Source organism: Oryx dammah, unplaced genomic scaffold, assembly GCF_014754425.2.
Source record: "Oryx dammah isolate SB20612 unplaced genomic scaffold, SCBI_Odam_1.1 HiC_scaffold_19, whole genome shotgun sequence".
Taxonomy (NCBI): Eukaryota; Metazoa; Chordata; class Mammalia; order Artiodactyla; family Bovidae; genus Oryx; species Oryx dammah.
The window spans coordinates 45328881-45342037 of record NW_024070203.1 but is presented as its reverse complement, the minus strand read 5'-3'; the positions used below and the strand labels follow the sequence as shown (position 1 = coordinate 45342037).

General features: G+C 39.2%; 1 protein-coding gene across 2 annotated transcripts in view; it reads right to left on the bottom strand.

Annotated features, from left to right (window-relative positions):
- The window catches only part of SULF1 (sulfatase 1), a 195143-nt gene that overhangs the window by 83921 nt on the left and 98065 nt on the right, over positions 1–13157 (bottom strand). For both annotated transcript variants that reach the window (XM_040261350.1, XM_040261351.1), the window contains exons 3-4: positions 5736–5808; positions 5198–5427 (exon numbers count right to left, since the gene is read on the bottom strand). In XM_040261350.1, the coding sequence (XP_040117284.1) occupies positions 5198–5369 (172 nt within the window). In that variant the 5' untranslated portion in view covers positions 5370–5427; positions 5736–5808. The remainder of the gene's footprint in view (positions 1–5197; positions 5428–5735; positions 5809–13157) is intronic.

The window sequence follows — 13157 nt, the reverse complement described above, 5'->3', positions numbered from 1 at the left end:
TGTTACAACATTGCTTCTGTTTTATGTTTTGGTCTTTTGGCCATGAAGCATGTGGAAATCTATCTTAGCTCCTTGACTAGGATCGAAACTGCATCCCCTGCTCCGCTGCATTGGAAGGCGAAAGTCTTAACCACTGAACTGCCAGGAAAGTCTCATTTGGGAAAGGCTTAGAGCTTAATCTCGTTGACTGTAGTCTCAGAAACTTAGGGGAGTACCACAGGCATTTTTGATTTTCTTCTTTTTGACTTGTAAAATATTTCAAGTGAGGGAAAAATAGAATAAATACTGTGTATTTTAGCTTTTTAAAAACTTAACATTTGCTCATAGTTGCTTGAGATATATTTTTACTTTTTCAGATATGTTTTTAAAATTTCATAATAAAACATGGATACTGCTGATGTTCTTGGTTACCATTCCTTTCCTGGATGATAGCCATCATCCCAAACTCTTTTAATCATGTCCATTTGTATTTTTTAGCTTAAAAAATAAAACCATAATTCAAAAAGATACATGTACTCCAATATCCATAGCAGCACTATTTACAGTAGCCAAGATATAGAGGAAGGAACCTAAATGTCCATTGACAGATGAATGTATAAAGAGATAGGGTGTATATATATAAATACCCCATGTATATATATGATGGAATGTTACTCAGCCATGGAAAATAGTGAAATAATGCCATTTGCAGCAATATGGATGGATCTAGAGATTGTCATCCTAAGTGATATAAACCAGACAAAGACTAATATATGATATTGCTTATATGTGAAACCTAAAAAAAAATACACATGAACTTATATACAAAACTCACAGACACAGGGAACAAATTGGTTTGGGATTGACATACACACACTAGTATATGTAAAATAGATAATCAACAAGAACCTTACTATATAGCAGAGGAAACTATACTGGATATTTTGTAATAACTTATAAGGGAAAAGAATCTGAAAAAAATAGATATTTTTGTATGTATAACTCACTTTGCTGTATGCTTGAAATGAACAGAACACTGTAAATCAACTATACTTCAGTGTTTTTTTTTTTTTAAGATATAAATCTTCCACCCATTAGCTTTGCCTAAAAGCCTGAACAATTTACAGATAGAGGCATAACCTGAAAACCACTTCCCAAGTAGTGGAAAAAGCAAATCCAGAAGCATGGGGACCATTGGTTAAATTACTTAATCTTTCCACGGAGTAAGTTTTCTTTTAGGATAATGATCTTTGAACTACCCACCCAACTTGGATGGAATGACGATAAAATGCAATAATGAGAATAAATGTTCTTGGGAAAAGATAAAGTGTTATTCACATATCAGGTGCTAGCACTTTTATTAATAAATTCCTTCTGTGCCTCACCCCCTTCACAAAGTACTAGTTTATTTTATTTGTCCCCAAAGTTAAGGGAGTGTCCCTCATTCCTACTGAGTAAGAGCTTTTCGTCCCAGCTTGATTTCATAAACTTGGATTACCATCCTTCTTAGTCTTGTCTTTTCAGACAAAAAAATAGAATTGTTTCATTTTTAATTTCTCAAAAGTATTCGATTACAATTTTTGGAATTGTTTTCCTAAGCCTTTTCTAAGTCTGATATCCTTTTGGAGGCACAGAAGCCAAAATGCTTGCAGTATTACAGGATCAAAAATTTTGCTTTTTTAGGTTAAGGTTTGTTCAATATTTGGCAAACAAAATCACGTGTAAGCAAAAAACCAAAACAAATCAAACCATATCAAAACCACAATGAGAGAATATCTCACACCCATTAAGATGGTTATTATCAAAAATTCAGCAAATAACAAATGTTGGCGAGAATGTGGAGAAACTGGAACCCTTATGCACTGCTGGTGGGAATGGATAAATGGTGCTGTTGCTATGAAAACAGTACTGTGGCTCCTCAAAAAATTAAAAATAGAATTATCTAATGATCCAGTAATTCTGTTTCTGGGTATATACCCCAAAGAATTGAAAGCAGAATCTCAAAGAGATATTTATACACCTATGTTCATAGTAGCGTTATTCACAATCATAGAAAAGCAGAAGCAACACTAATGTCTAACAAGAGATAAATGGATAAACAAAGGGTGGATATACATATAATGGAATATTATTTAACCTTCAAAGGAAGGAAATTCTGAGATTTGCTATAACATAGGTAAACCGTGAAAAAGGACTTTATGCTAAGTAAAATAAAATGAAAGTGAAAGTGAAGTCACTCAGTTGTGTCCGACTCTTTGCAACCCCATGGACTGTAGCCTACCAGGTTCCTTTCCATGGGATTTTCCAGGCAAGAATATTGGAGTGAAATAAGCCAGTCACAAAAAAACAAGTACTGTATGAAACTGTACGATTCCACACATATGAAATACTCAGAGCAGTCAAATTCATAGAGACAGAAAGTAGAATAGCGAATGCCAAGAGCTGGGAGCTAGGCAGTTATGTTTAATGGATATAGAGCTTTAATTTTATATGACAAAAAGAGTTTTTGGAGATTTGCAAATGTGAATGTACTTAACACAAACTTAAAAATGGTTTAAGATGATTAAAAAAAAAAAATAACAATACCCAAACCCAAAGTTAACTAAAGACTAGAGCAGAAAATTTCAGAGATTATGAGGACATTACAATCAGCCAGGTAAAAGCCTCCATGAAACTGTACGCACCACCCAGAACATAATTTTTCTGCTGAGAAAGGTGGTTGGTCTTCTCTAAATGTTTACCCATTGTTCACTTTACTTCACCATCAACTTGCTCTGTCAATGGGATAATAAGACCCATCTTGTCATTATCTCACAACCTAGGATATTATCATACATTTACAGGTTATTTTAGGAAGGGCTCAATAAATATTTGTTGAAGGATGGACTGATAGAAGGAATCATGGTTACATGTGTAGCTGTGACGATTCAGACCTAATACAGGTGCTGGGTTCACCATTTCCTAGCTCATCAGAGCCTATGCAAATCTTCTAAGCCTCATTTGTCTTAAGCATAATCTGAATAGAGTAGTAGTAACTACTGCATAGAGTGACTGTGAAAATTAAATGAGTGAATGCTTAGCCTGGTGTCTGGGAGGAAAATCAAGGAAAGAAGTAAAGACAAACATGTAAGAAACAGTTGGCAGCCAACTCCTCACCATTATATTCATGTGCTTCCACTAGAAGACAGTATTTAGTAATTGCTTAATAAATATTTGGCTTCTCTGGTGGTTCAGTAATAAAGAATCCTCCTGCCAATGCAGAAAATGGCAGAATATGTGAGTTTGAACCCTGGGTTGGGAAGATCCCCTGGAGAAGGAATGGCAACCCATTCCAGTATTCTTGTCTATAGAATTTCATGAGTAGAGGAACCTGGTGGGCTATAGTCCATGGGTCACAAAATGTCAGACATGACTGAGTGATTAATGTACACACACACACCCTATCCTTTAGTTGCTCTCAATCAAGTGGAAGAGACAGGTATGGAAACACATGGTGGATTAAGGGTCCTGCTGGAGGCAGGTCTGAGGTGGTACAAAGTTCCATCTACCGTGCTGGAGGGCAGGATGGTTTTGGTGAAGGTACTGAACTGCGTCATGAAAAATAGGTAGGGTTTCTCTAGGTGGAGAAAGGTGGAAAGAGCAGAAGGGATGAGATGTGTAAAGGCATGAAATATAGGTGAGGGAGACGAAACCACTAGACAGTTTCAAACAACTAGCTGTTTCCATGAAGCACAGAGCAAAATTGGGGGAAAGGAAAATAGTCTTAGTGAGATAGGTAGGGGGCAGATGCCCAGAGCTCATCAGCCTACAGAGAGGAGGTTTTTAATCCTCTTGGCAAGAAATATCTTAGAGGGTTTTAGCAGCACAGACCCAATCAGATACTTGCATGAAATGAAGAATAGGCAGGAGGGGCCAAGACTAGAAGGGACAGGTACCGTCAGGTGATCAACCAGTTAGGAAAAACTAGGAGAGCAGAGAATGGCTTCAGTGAAAGGGATGGGGATGAGAGATGTTAAGGAAGGTGAATTCAAATGTCTTCACTTTACTTGTGCTATAGGTGAATGAAAACTTAAACCACCAGCCACAGACACACTAAAGTCACACCTCCAAGATTTTTCATTTTGACACGTTGCCTAAAAATCCATGGTCGTGTTTAAACAATTAAGCGAGAGACAACAGACTGCAAATCACATCCAACAATTATTACCTCCACTGGCTTTTAATGCTTTTGTTTCTAGCTGAATCCAAAGAGTTAACTTTGTTGAGATTCCATAGTTTGGTTTCAAACTGGAAAACAAAGTCTCCATCCCTGTGGATTGACTTCCAGCCTACAGGGGTTTAATCCTCAAGGAACCTAGCCAGGAGCTCTGGAAAGAAGCCCAAGGTATTCTGCCAGCATGAAGTGCAAGACTAGAGATGGTCAAGTTCAGTGTGATGGCTTGAGAGCAAGGAATTTGGTTCAAGAATGGAAAGGACTGCTGGTGACAACTTGTAAGGGCAAACTTTTCATCTGTCTTAGGTACCATAGAAGAACTTGATCCTAAGCTTATGGGCAAGACCATAGGGCTGGGCCATGAAAGAAGATGAAAGGGTGAGAAACCCAACCAGAAGATTTAGAAGCTAAGCTGAAACACTGGATGTTGGCAGGCTTTCCAAGCACTCCAGAATTAACCCAGGTGAGTGAATTCTTCTGAAAAGCATCCTGTCTAAGGTGGGTAGCAGTGATCTGCAGCAGCAGAAGATAGGCATCACATAACAATTACAAGCTGTGAATAAAGGATTCACCTTAATAATAATGACAATTGGAAACTCCTTGTGTATCTACCTTTGTTCATATGCACTGCAGAGAATTAACAGTCATACTCTCATGTTCTTTGAAACAACTTTGGTCAAATATTTTAAAAAGCTCTTGACCAAGAGTTTCCAAGGTGCACGATCCAATCCTTGACTTTTATAGTTTTGTTTCCTCTCACCACCCCCATTCTCGTACGCCCCCCCACCCCACACTGCTTCAAAAACTTAAGACCAAAAAAGTCATGTCGAAACACAAACCAGATGCTTTACCATCAATGCAAGTACATTTTATAAACTAGGTTTTGGTTAAGATACTACTGTTAAGCATCAAACCCCTGAATGTTTTCAGACTGTTACTGATAACAGGAGGTCAGTCAATCATTTGAGCAAAAGGGACGAACAAGTGAAAAAGCCAGTGTCTCACCCAGCTCCACGTCTTGATCATCGGTGAGCACAAGAATGATGTTGGGTCGTATGTTTTTTCGCTCCTGCTGTATCCGTCCTCTGAATCTTGGGGACCTGATGCTGGAACTGAGGCTCCCCAGCAGCTGCGTGCCCAGGACAGCCAAAACCAGAGTACAGCAAGAATACTTCATTGTGCTTGCTCCAATGTAGTAAAACTGAGAAAATGTCTGTCTCCTGATTCCTGAAGGTCTGGGCAGTCAGAGAAAGGGGAGAGAGAAAGATGAAAATGAAATCCAAACCCCGGACACGGTTGCAGAAAAAGGACTACAACTCAGTGAGAACTGGCACATAAACTGGCAGAGAAAGGGCTGCCTGTGAGTCAGAAGCAGCAAACCCTCCCAGCGTAGGGTTGTTTTTTTTTTAAGCACTTGATTATTTTGCAAATTCACTTTTGTCCTTTATTCTCATTCCAACTTTTCCAATTTCAAAATTCATTGCCAAAATAGAATTTCCAGCACAGAGCTTGGATGTAAAAGCTTTCTGACAAGAGCTAATACCTGGAATTAGGTATCCCGGTTGAAGAATCAATTGCTGTAGTCAGAAGTGTTCAGGACATCTGCAGAGGGGGTCCTGGAATGGGGAGAAAAAACATACAAAGGAAACGTCAATCAGAGATTCTGATACAGATTTTTGGTCTGAAACAGTGTCTTGAAACAGCATAAATATATATGTGTGTGTATATACATTATTTATTCACCATATATTTTACAGTATTTATATTAATTATATTTATGTATAAATATAATATACAATGTATATTATAATATATACACACACACTTATATAATTTAAAATCTGTACTCCGAAAGGAAGAAACAGAAGGAAACAACATTCAGACCTGCTTAACACATGACTTGAATAATATCTTCATTGCATAACCATAAACACAGTGATCTGGGTATCATCCCTTCTCTTGTTTTAATAGCATTAATACTTTAAACATCCCCAAAGAAAACGGACGACTGATGAGGAAGAGCCAGCAGTGCCCGTGAAACCACAGTGCTCTGGAGTGTTTGCCTCTGGGAAGCGTTAACTCACCTGCATGCGATACTGAGTACTCATCAAGCAGAACGAAACGCAAAGCTGTCATTTGTCATCTGCATGATGTCACTCACTACCCAGGAGAGTCCTTTCTGCTGACAAAGACTTCAGAGTAAGTGGCTGAGAGGGCAACCTTCCCCAGCCTCTGGAGAGCTCCTAACTGTCCTCCATCAATCACCAGGGGAAGAGGTGCTTCCTCCGGGCTGGGCTTGTCCCTCGGTCCAGCCTGCATCCCCAGTGCAGCAGTGCCGAAGGGGACAGAGCCCTCCCCTGACTGTCAGCGCCAGCCTCACTACTGTCCAGACCCGGGGCAGTGCCGCCAGCACCGAGGTTTGGCTTTGCCGCAGCAGATCTCAACCTGCAAAGCAAAATGATTGATGGGCTCTGAGGCTGGAGGTGACTCTTTCACCTTAAAAAAAATAATAAAATCTGGAGGGGAGCATTGCAAAATCTTTGTAAGTCTGCACAGGAGGAGACTTCAGAAAGGGTTGGAAAAATGCCCCTTTCACTTTAGAACACTAACCTGCTGGACGCTGTTCTTTAGGACTTCTGAAAGATGGCAAAGGGCTCATTAAAAAAACAAAAAAAGGATCTTTCTCTTGAATGTCATGAGGGAGCATCTGTATGGGAATTTCAACTGCCCTAAAATTAATTAGATAGCAGCTGGTTCCAGCACCCACTCTCTCCCCACACTTCTGAGGGTCTGTATTTTGATCCTCAACAATCAACTGACATTAGATAAATACAAATCACAAATGAAGTGTGAGGAACCAGAATAAAAGGAACTCTGTTGCTCACTTCCATGTCTTAAATTCTGGAGGGTGACATGGGGCAGTGAAAGAAGAAAGAAGGGTATACTGTTTCCCCCTGCCATACACATTATTGTGTTTTACACAAACACACACGCCCCCATTATTTTAAACTTTATGAGCTGTTTTGTAAACAGTTCTAATGCTTTTGACTCTGCAGCCTGTAATTACTCCTTGGGAGGAAAGGAGAGAGGGAGAGAGAAAGAGAGACAGAGAGAGAGAGAAAGACTCAATAAGAAGTAGGCTTTAAAACAAAAATCCAGTGTCTGCAGCAAGGCAGTCCTGACCACATTATCTGCAGAGCAACCAGCTAACCACCTCCGATTGATCCTGTGGCTTGAGAAAGTCAATATGCACAGTTTGGCGTGTGGGTTTTTTCTTGTTTTCTGTTTGGTAACAACTCGGGGTTATTTCAGTGATTGCAGTGCCTGCTGAACACTGAAAGCACGCAATTGTTCTGCCCTGACTGGTGGGTTTCTGAGCATTTGGTTCAAATCATGAGAAAACTGATAGGAGCATGAAAGGACAAGAAAGCGAAAGAAGTGAGTGGAACAATGGCTCTCTCCCGTGGAGCATGCATCAGTCTAAAGAGTTAAACACAGAAATTTCTTAGAGGGTTGGTTCTTGAGGTAATAGAACTTTGCCCACCTCTCAAAGCCATGTATGAAGGAACAGTCAACAGGGTTTCTTGCATCACTGATCATTTCAACCAACCTCTGCAGACAATGGTGACCCCCAAAATACAGCCAGACTCACACTGTATCGAGTGTGCGCGGTGCTTGGTTTAAATGTCACACACGCGACTTGACAATTAAGATGCTGATAACATTCCTTGGAACCCAATGCATGTTCTGGGTTATTCTTTTCTTTATCTTATTTACTTTATTTCCTCTTTTAGGAAAAAGAAAATTAGCCTTAATGGCACCCTGTATAAACTACATTAAAAATCATTTCCTAACAAAGAAAAGAGACAGCAGAGAAGATGTGAGCTTTACCTCTAAAGTGTCTTGCCTTACCTTTCTGGAGAGTTAAAAGGTGCGAAAGAGACCTACATTTTTTGTTTTTCTTTTTTTTTCTGCCACAGTTTATTATTGATTCAGGGGATTCATATGTAAAAGCTGAGAAGCTGAGCGGTAAAGAAAATGGAACTTTCAGACAAGTCTGTTCAGCAGGAGCGCTCCCTTGACTAAAACACACAAAACATAGCACTCTGAAAAAAAAAATGTGCACACAGACAATTCTTTATTCAAAAATGACCTTTTAGAACCCGTCGTCCTCTCGCTGCCTGGTTTCTACCTCCAGAAGGAAAAAAAGTGAAGAAGAAGAAGAAAAAACTGACAGACGAAACGCAGACCTGGACAAAGGAGACAAGGATGCAATGTTCGAACTGGATACTTGGTGGCGGACGACAAGTGTCCTTAGAGACTAACAATTTGTCTTGAGAAATAGTTGAAAATGGGAGAAATGTCAAAAGAGGTTTTTCTCACACATGTAAAGTGAACTTGAGGAACGGTGCTGTATTCATGAAGCGGGACCAGAACACAAACTGCTTTTTCTTTAGGATCTAAAATGAAAACACCAACTATCACTATGGCCAATTGACGTGGAAAGTTTGCAGCATTTTGTTTGGGGCAGTCAAGCCAACTATAAATGTGACATTAAAACTTTCAAGTCACATATAAAAGAAAGAAAAGACTGGGAAGCCTTCAAGCCAACTGGATAGCAAGTCTAGTTCACATATGCTTATCTAGCAAAGCCCCACATTAAAACAAAGCCCTCATTGCCCTCATGGGTTTAAGGGGATCTCTGTCTTCAACAAAGCCCCCCTTTGTCTAGACAGCTGGGGTGGAGGTAAAGGGATGGTAGTAATATGCTTGTCCACAGCCCTGGTTGTCAAGGTGTAATCTAGGCTTTGGGGGACCCTGAGATCCTCACAGATGGAATCCAAAAGACCAGAACTATTTTTTTTAGTAAGACTGGGTCTTTATCTTATGTTTCTTTTTAATTATTATTTTTGGCTGTGCTGGCACATGGGGGCTTCTCTAGTTGCAATGTGTAGGGTTCTCTTGTTGCAGAGCCTGGGCTCTCCATTTGCCATAGTGAGATCAGCAATCCCTGTCATGGGGGATCTTAGTTTCTTGAGCAGGGATGGGACCCACACCCCCTGCATTGGAAGGCAGACTCTCAACCACTGGACTGCCAGGGATGTCCCAGACCAGAGCTATTTTGATAAGAACGCCAACACTTCATCTCTCCTTTTCACTTTGTTGACATTTGCACTGATGGTCTAACAGCAATGGTTGATACAACTGCTTTAGCACAAATGCAGGGAGCATCACATATAGTTTTTTAAAAAAGCCAGTTTCACTCAAGAGGAAGCTGTAAAGTGATTAATTTGATTAAGCCCTGAGTGTCGAATACACATAGGCCTCTCAGGTAGCTCAGTGGTGAAGAATCTGCCTGCCAATGCAGGAGACGTGAACTTGATCCTTGGGTGGGTACAATCCTCTGGAGGAGGGCATGGCAACCCACTCCAGTATTCTTGCCTGGAGAATCCCATGGACAGAGGAGCCTGGCAGGTTGTAGTCTACGGGGTCTCAAAGAGTTGGACACACCTGAACAACTGAGCATGTCCCTGTGTGCTTGAATACATGTCTTTTCTTTCTGTTTTATCAGAGAAAAGGGACACGTAAAACCCTCTGCTGTGTATGGAGGTGTGATGCTTGTCGAGGGAAACCACTTGTGTTACTAAGTTGCAAGGTGAACTGGATCCATCTTCTTTCTGTTTTTACTCAAACACTATTTTTACTTGATAGAATTATTTGAACTCGGATTTTTGGAAGGCATTTTCTCAAGTCATGAATGAACCAAGACTCACTTCAAGTATTTGTCACATTTGTTGCTAATGACAGAAATTTAGTTTTCAAGTCAAAAGCAAAATTTTGGAAAACTTTTATCTGCCACTGTGAGCTTGGCAGCTTCTCAATAGGTAAAACTTTTCTGATGACATTGATGTCGATATTAACAAATGTTATTTTGTGATCTAAAATGAAATATGTCAACATTTAGACTATTAGTATAAATCAGTGAACCAATACTTCTGAAATGACCAAATGCAATGTTACAAAATTATACAGAAGTTAAAAAATGCTCACTCAAAGTGCAAAATGACCACTGAATCTTAATATAAGAAAGTATTAAAAGCTCATTCATGTGGTTTCATATTTCTTATGACAACTGACCTATAGAAATCACTACTTGTCAAGTTTTGGTATAGTATCAAAGAAGATCTATAAGTATCTGAAAAAGCTTTTGAAATAATTCTCCATTTCCAACTATTTACCCATGGGAGGTTGAATTTTATTCCCATACCTCACCCAAAACAATACATTTCAACAGACTGAATGCAGAAACAGATATAAAAATCCAGTTCTCTTTTATTCAGATAAATATCAGATTTGCAAAAATGTGAAACATGCCATTTTAACCACCAATATTCTTTTGGTTTGCAAAATACAGTTATTTTTAATAAAGTATATCATTTAACATATATATGTATTATTTTAAATTAATAAATATTTTTTAAAATTCTCAGTTTGAATTTTTAAGTATCAATAGCTAAAATCCCCATAAAGTGAAAGCCACTCAGTCATGTCTGACCCTTGCAACCCCATGGACTATATAGTCCATGGGATTCTCCGGGCCAGAATACTGGAGTGGGTAGCTGTTCTCTTCTCCAGGGGATCTTCCCAACCCAGGGATCGAACTCAGGTCTCCCGAATTGCAGGCAGATTCTTTACCAGCTGAGCCACCAGGGAAGCCCCAAATCCCCATAAACACAAGCTTAATAAATTACTTTATTTTTTAAAATTAATTTACTTTTTGGCTGCCTATATGGCATGCAAGCTCCTAGTTCCCTGACCCAGGGATCAAAACTGTGTCCCTTGCACTGCGAGCATGAAGTCTTAACCACTGGACTGCCAGGGAAGTCCCACAAGTTTAATAATATAAAGGGATAAAAACACAATTTCAATAATACGAAAGGATTTCACGCTCAAAGGGTTTGAGAATTACTGGCCTAGAGTATACGGTTAAGCCCAGCCTTTCACGTCTAAGGCTATAGATTTGGCCCTAGTCACAAACTTAATTCATTCCCCCCTGCCCCTTAAAGCTTTGAAACTTTACTAAGTTAAATGCCTGGTATCACTGTTCAGTGATGACATTCTATGTTTTTTCTTTTTTAATCTGAGGATAACACAAAACTTTATAAATGAATGCCCACACATCTGAAGTATGAGAGAGATAGGCTCGGAACAACCCACTCAGCACAGAAATCAACCTCTTAAGGATGAGGCAAAGGAATTGTTTCTAGCACAAAGCACTCCACTCCAGAGTGAAGACAGAGGAAAAGAGGGACACCATAACCAATCATAGCAGCAGGGGAGATTAGGCCAGCAGCATGCAATTATTCAAAGCTGAATTTAGCCAGAACACACTTAGTTTATCATTAGAGTGACGTGAAATAGGACTATACTAGCAAGAAGGTGGAATCCCCCCTCCCGATTCCCCCAAGCAAAAGAGTTCTCACATATCCTGGGGTCAGTTTACATGGTCCTCTTCCCTTAATTTTGACTTTCAAGTTTCCCATACATCACTTTTTTTTTTTGTTTTTTCTATAGAGGAAGCCTTCAGGATGTGCTAGCTTCTTTATGATATATGTGAAACTATGAAGGAGCTAATTTCTTCTTTTAAAAACCCCATAGCTGGCAAAGTTCATCTACTGTTAATCCCCAGAAAGCCTGTTCACGGATCTAATTTATTACAACTCCAAGCAAATAAGATAGAGAACAGTCTCCTTCTGGTGCAGTAACATTTTTATACCCCTCGAATAATAAATCTCTTCCAGCCACCAATGACAGCTGGAAAGTGTGCATCTCTGACCTGGAGCATCTTTGGGGAAACACTTGGCTAAATGATGAGATCCTCCTTGAACAATGTTTGCTTTTCTTCCCTTTTCCCCCTTTCTGTTCTTTCTCCCCATAGCACTGTGAATAGTGACATTGGAAGGAACCTTGAAAAGTCATCTGTTCACAAAATTGTTAGTGTTGATTATCCCCAGGGTATGGTGAGGCAGAGGAACAGATTCTATTTTTTTATTTCATTTATGTCTAAGTTGGATTTTCACCCGTGATCTATTGCACAATAAAAATAGAAATAAGTATTTTTAAGCTTCCTAGGCTTTCTCTTTGTCTTCTCATAGAGGAAGAGGATAGAAAGAGATAAGCAGTGATAAAAATGAAGGGAGAGGCTATAGCAAGAAATGTACTTATGAGGGAGGTGGAAGGAGGGAATAAGAGGGAGGGGACATATGTATACCTAAGGCCAATTCATGCTGATGTATAGCAAAAATCATCACAATATTGTAAAGCAATTATCCTACAATTAAAAATAAAATATAAATTAAAAAAAAAGAAGAAATGTACTTATGAGGATTATCCTACAAAGACAGGAATTACCTACATAACAAGGAGCTCACCAAGAACATTTTAGGAAATACAAAGCATCCAAGATGGAGATTTTCCCAGCTTCTTTCAAATAGAAATTAGCAAAGCAAAGGAAAACAAAGTGACCTAAAAATTATGAAAACAAAACAAAACCAGAAGGACCTGATATTTCTGAAGCAGATGCTACAGAGTGTCTTACAGATCTGATAACAGTCATGAGTTTCAGTGGTGGCCATGAGGTCCAAGATAAGGGGAATAAAAAGATTGCTGACTTTTAAAAAGGAGGACATTGGAAACTTCAGTTTGGGTCTGATGATAGGAAGCATATTGACTAAAAAGAACCACAAATGTGATCTTAGACATCTTAGCTATGTCTTAAATTATATGGTTTATAATATTAAATTTGCCTTTGGTTTCATATACTCACACCTTAACTGTGTTGAAGTATCTTAAGGTATTGCAGAAGTTAGCAGAAATAGTTTACTGCAATAACAAGGAAAAACAAACAAACAAACAAATATCAGTGATTTAGCACATACTGCAAGTCACACAAAGAGTGACAGGG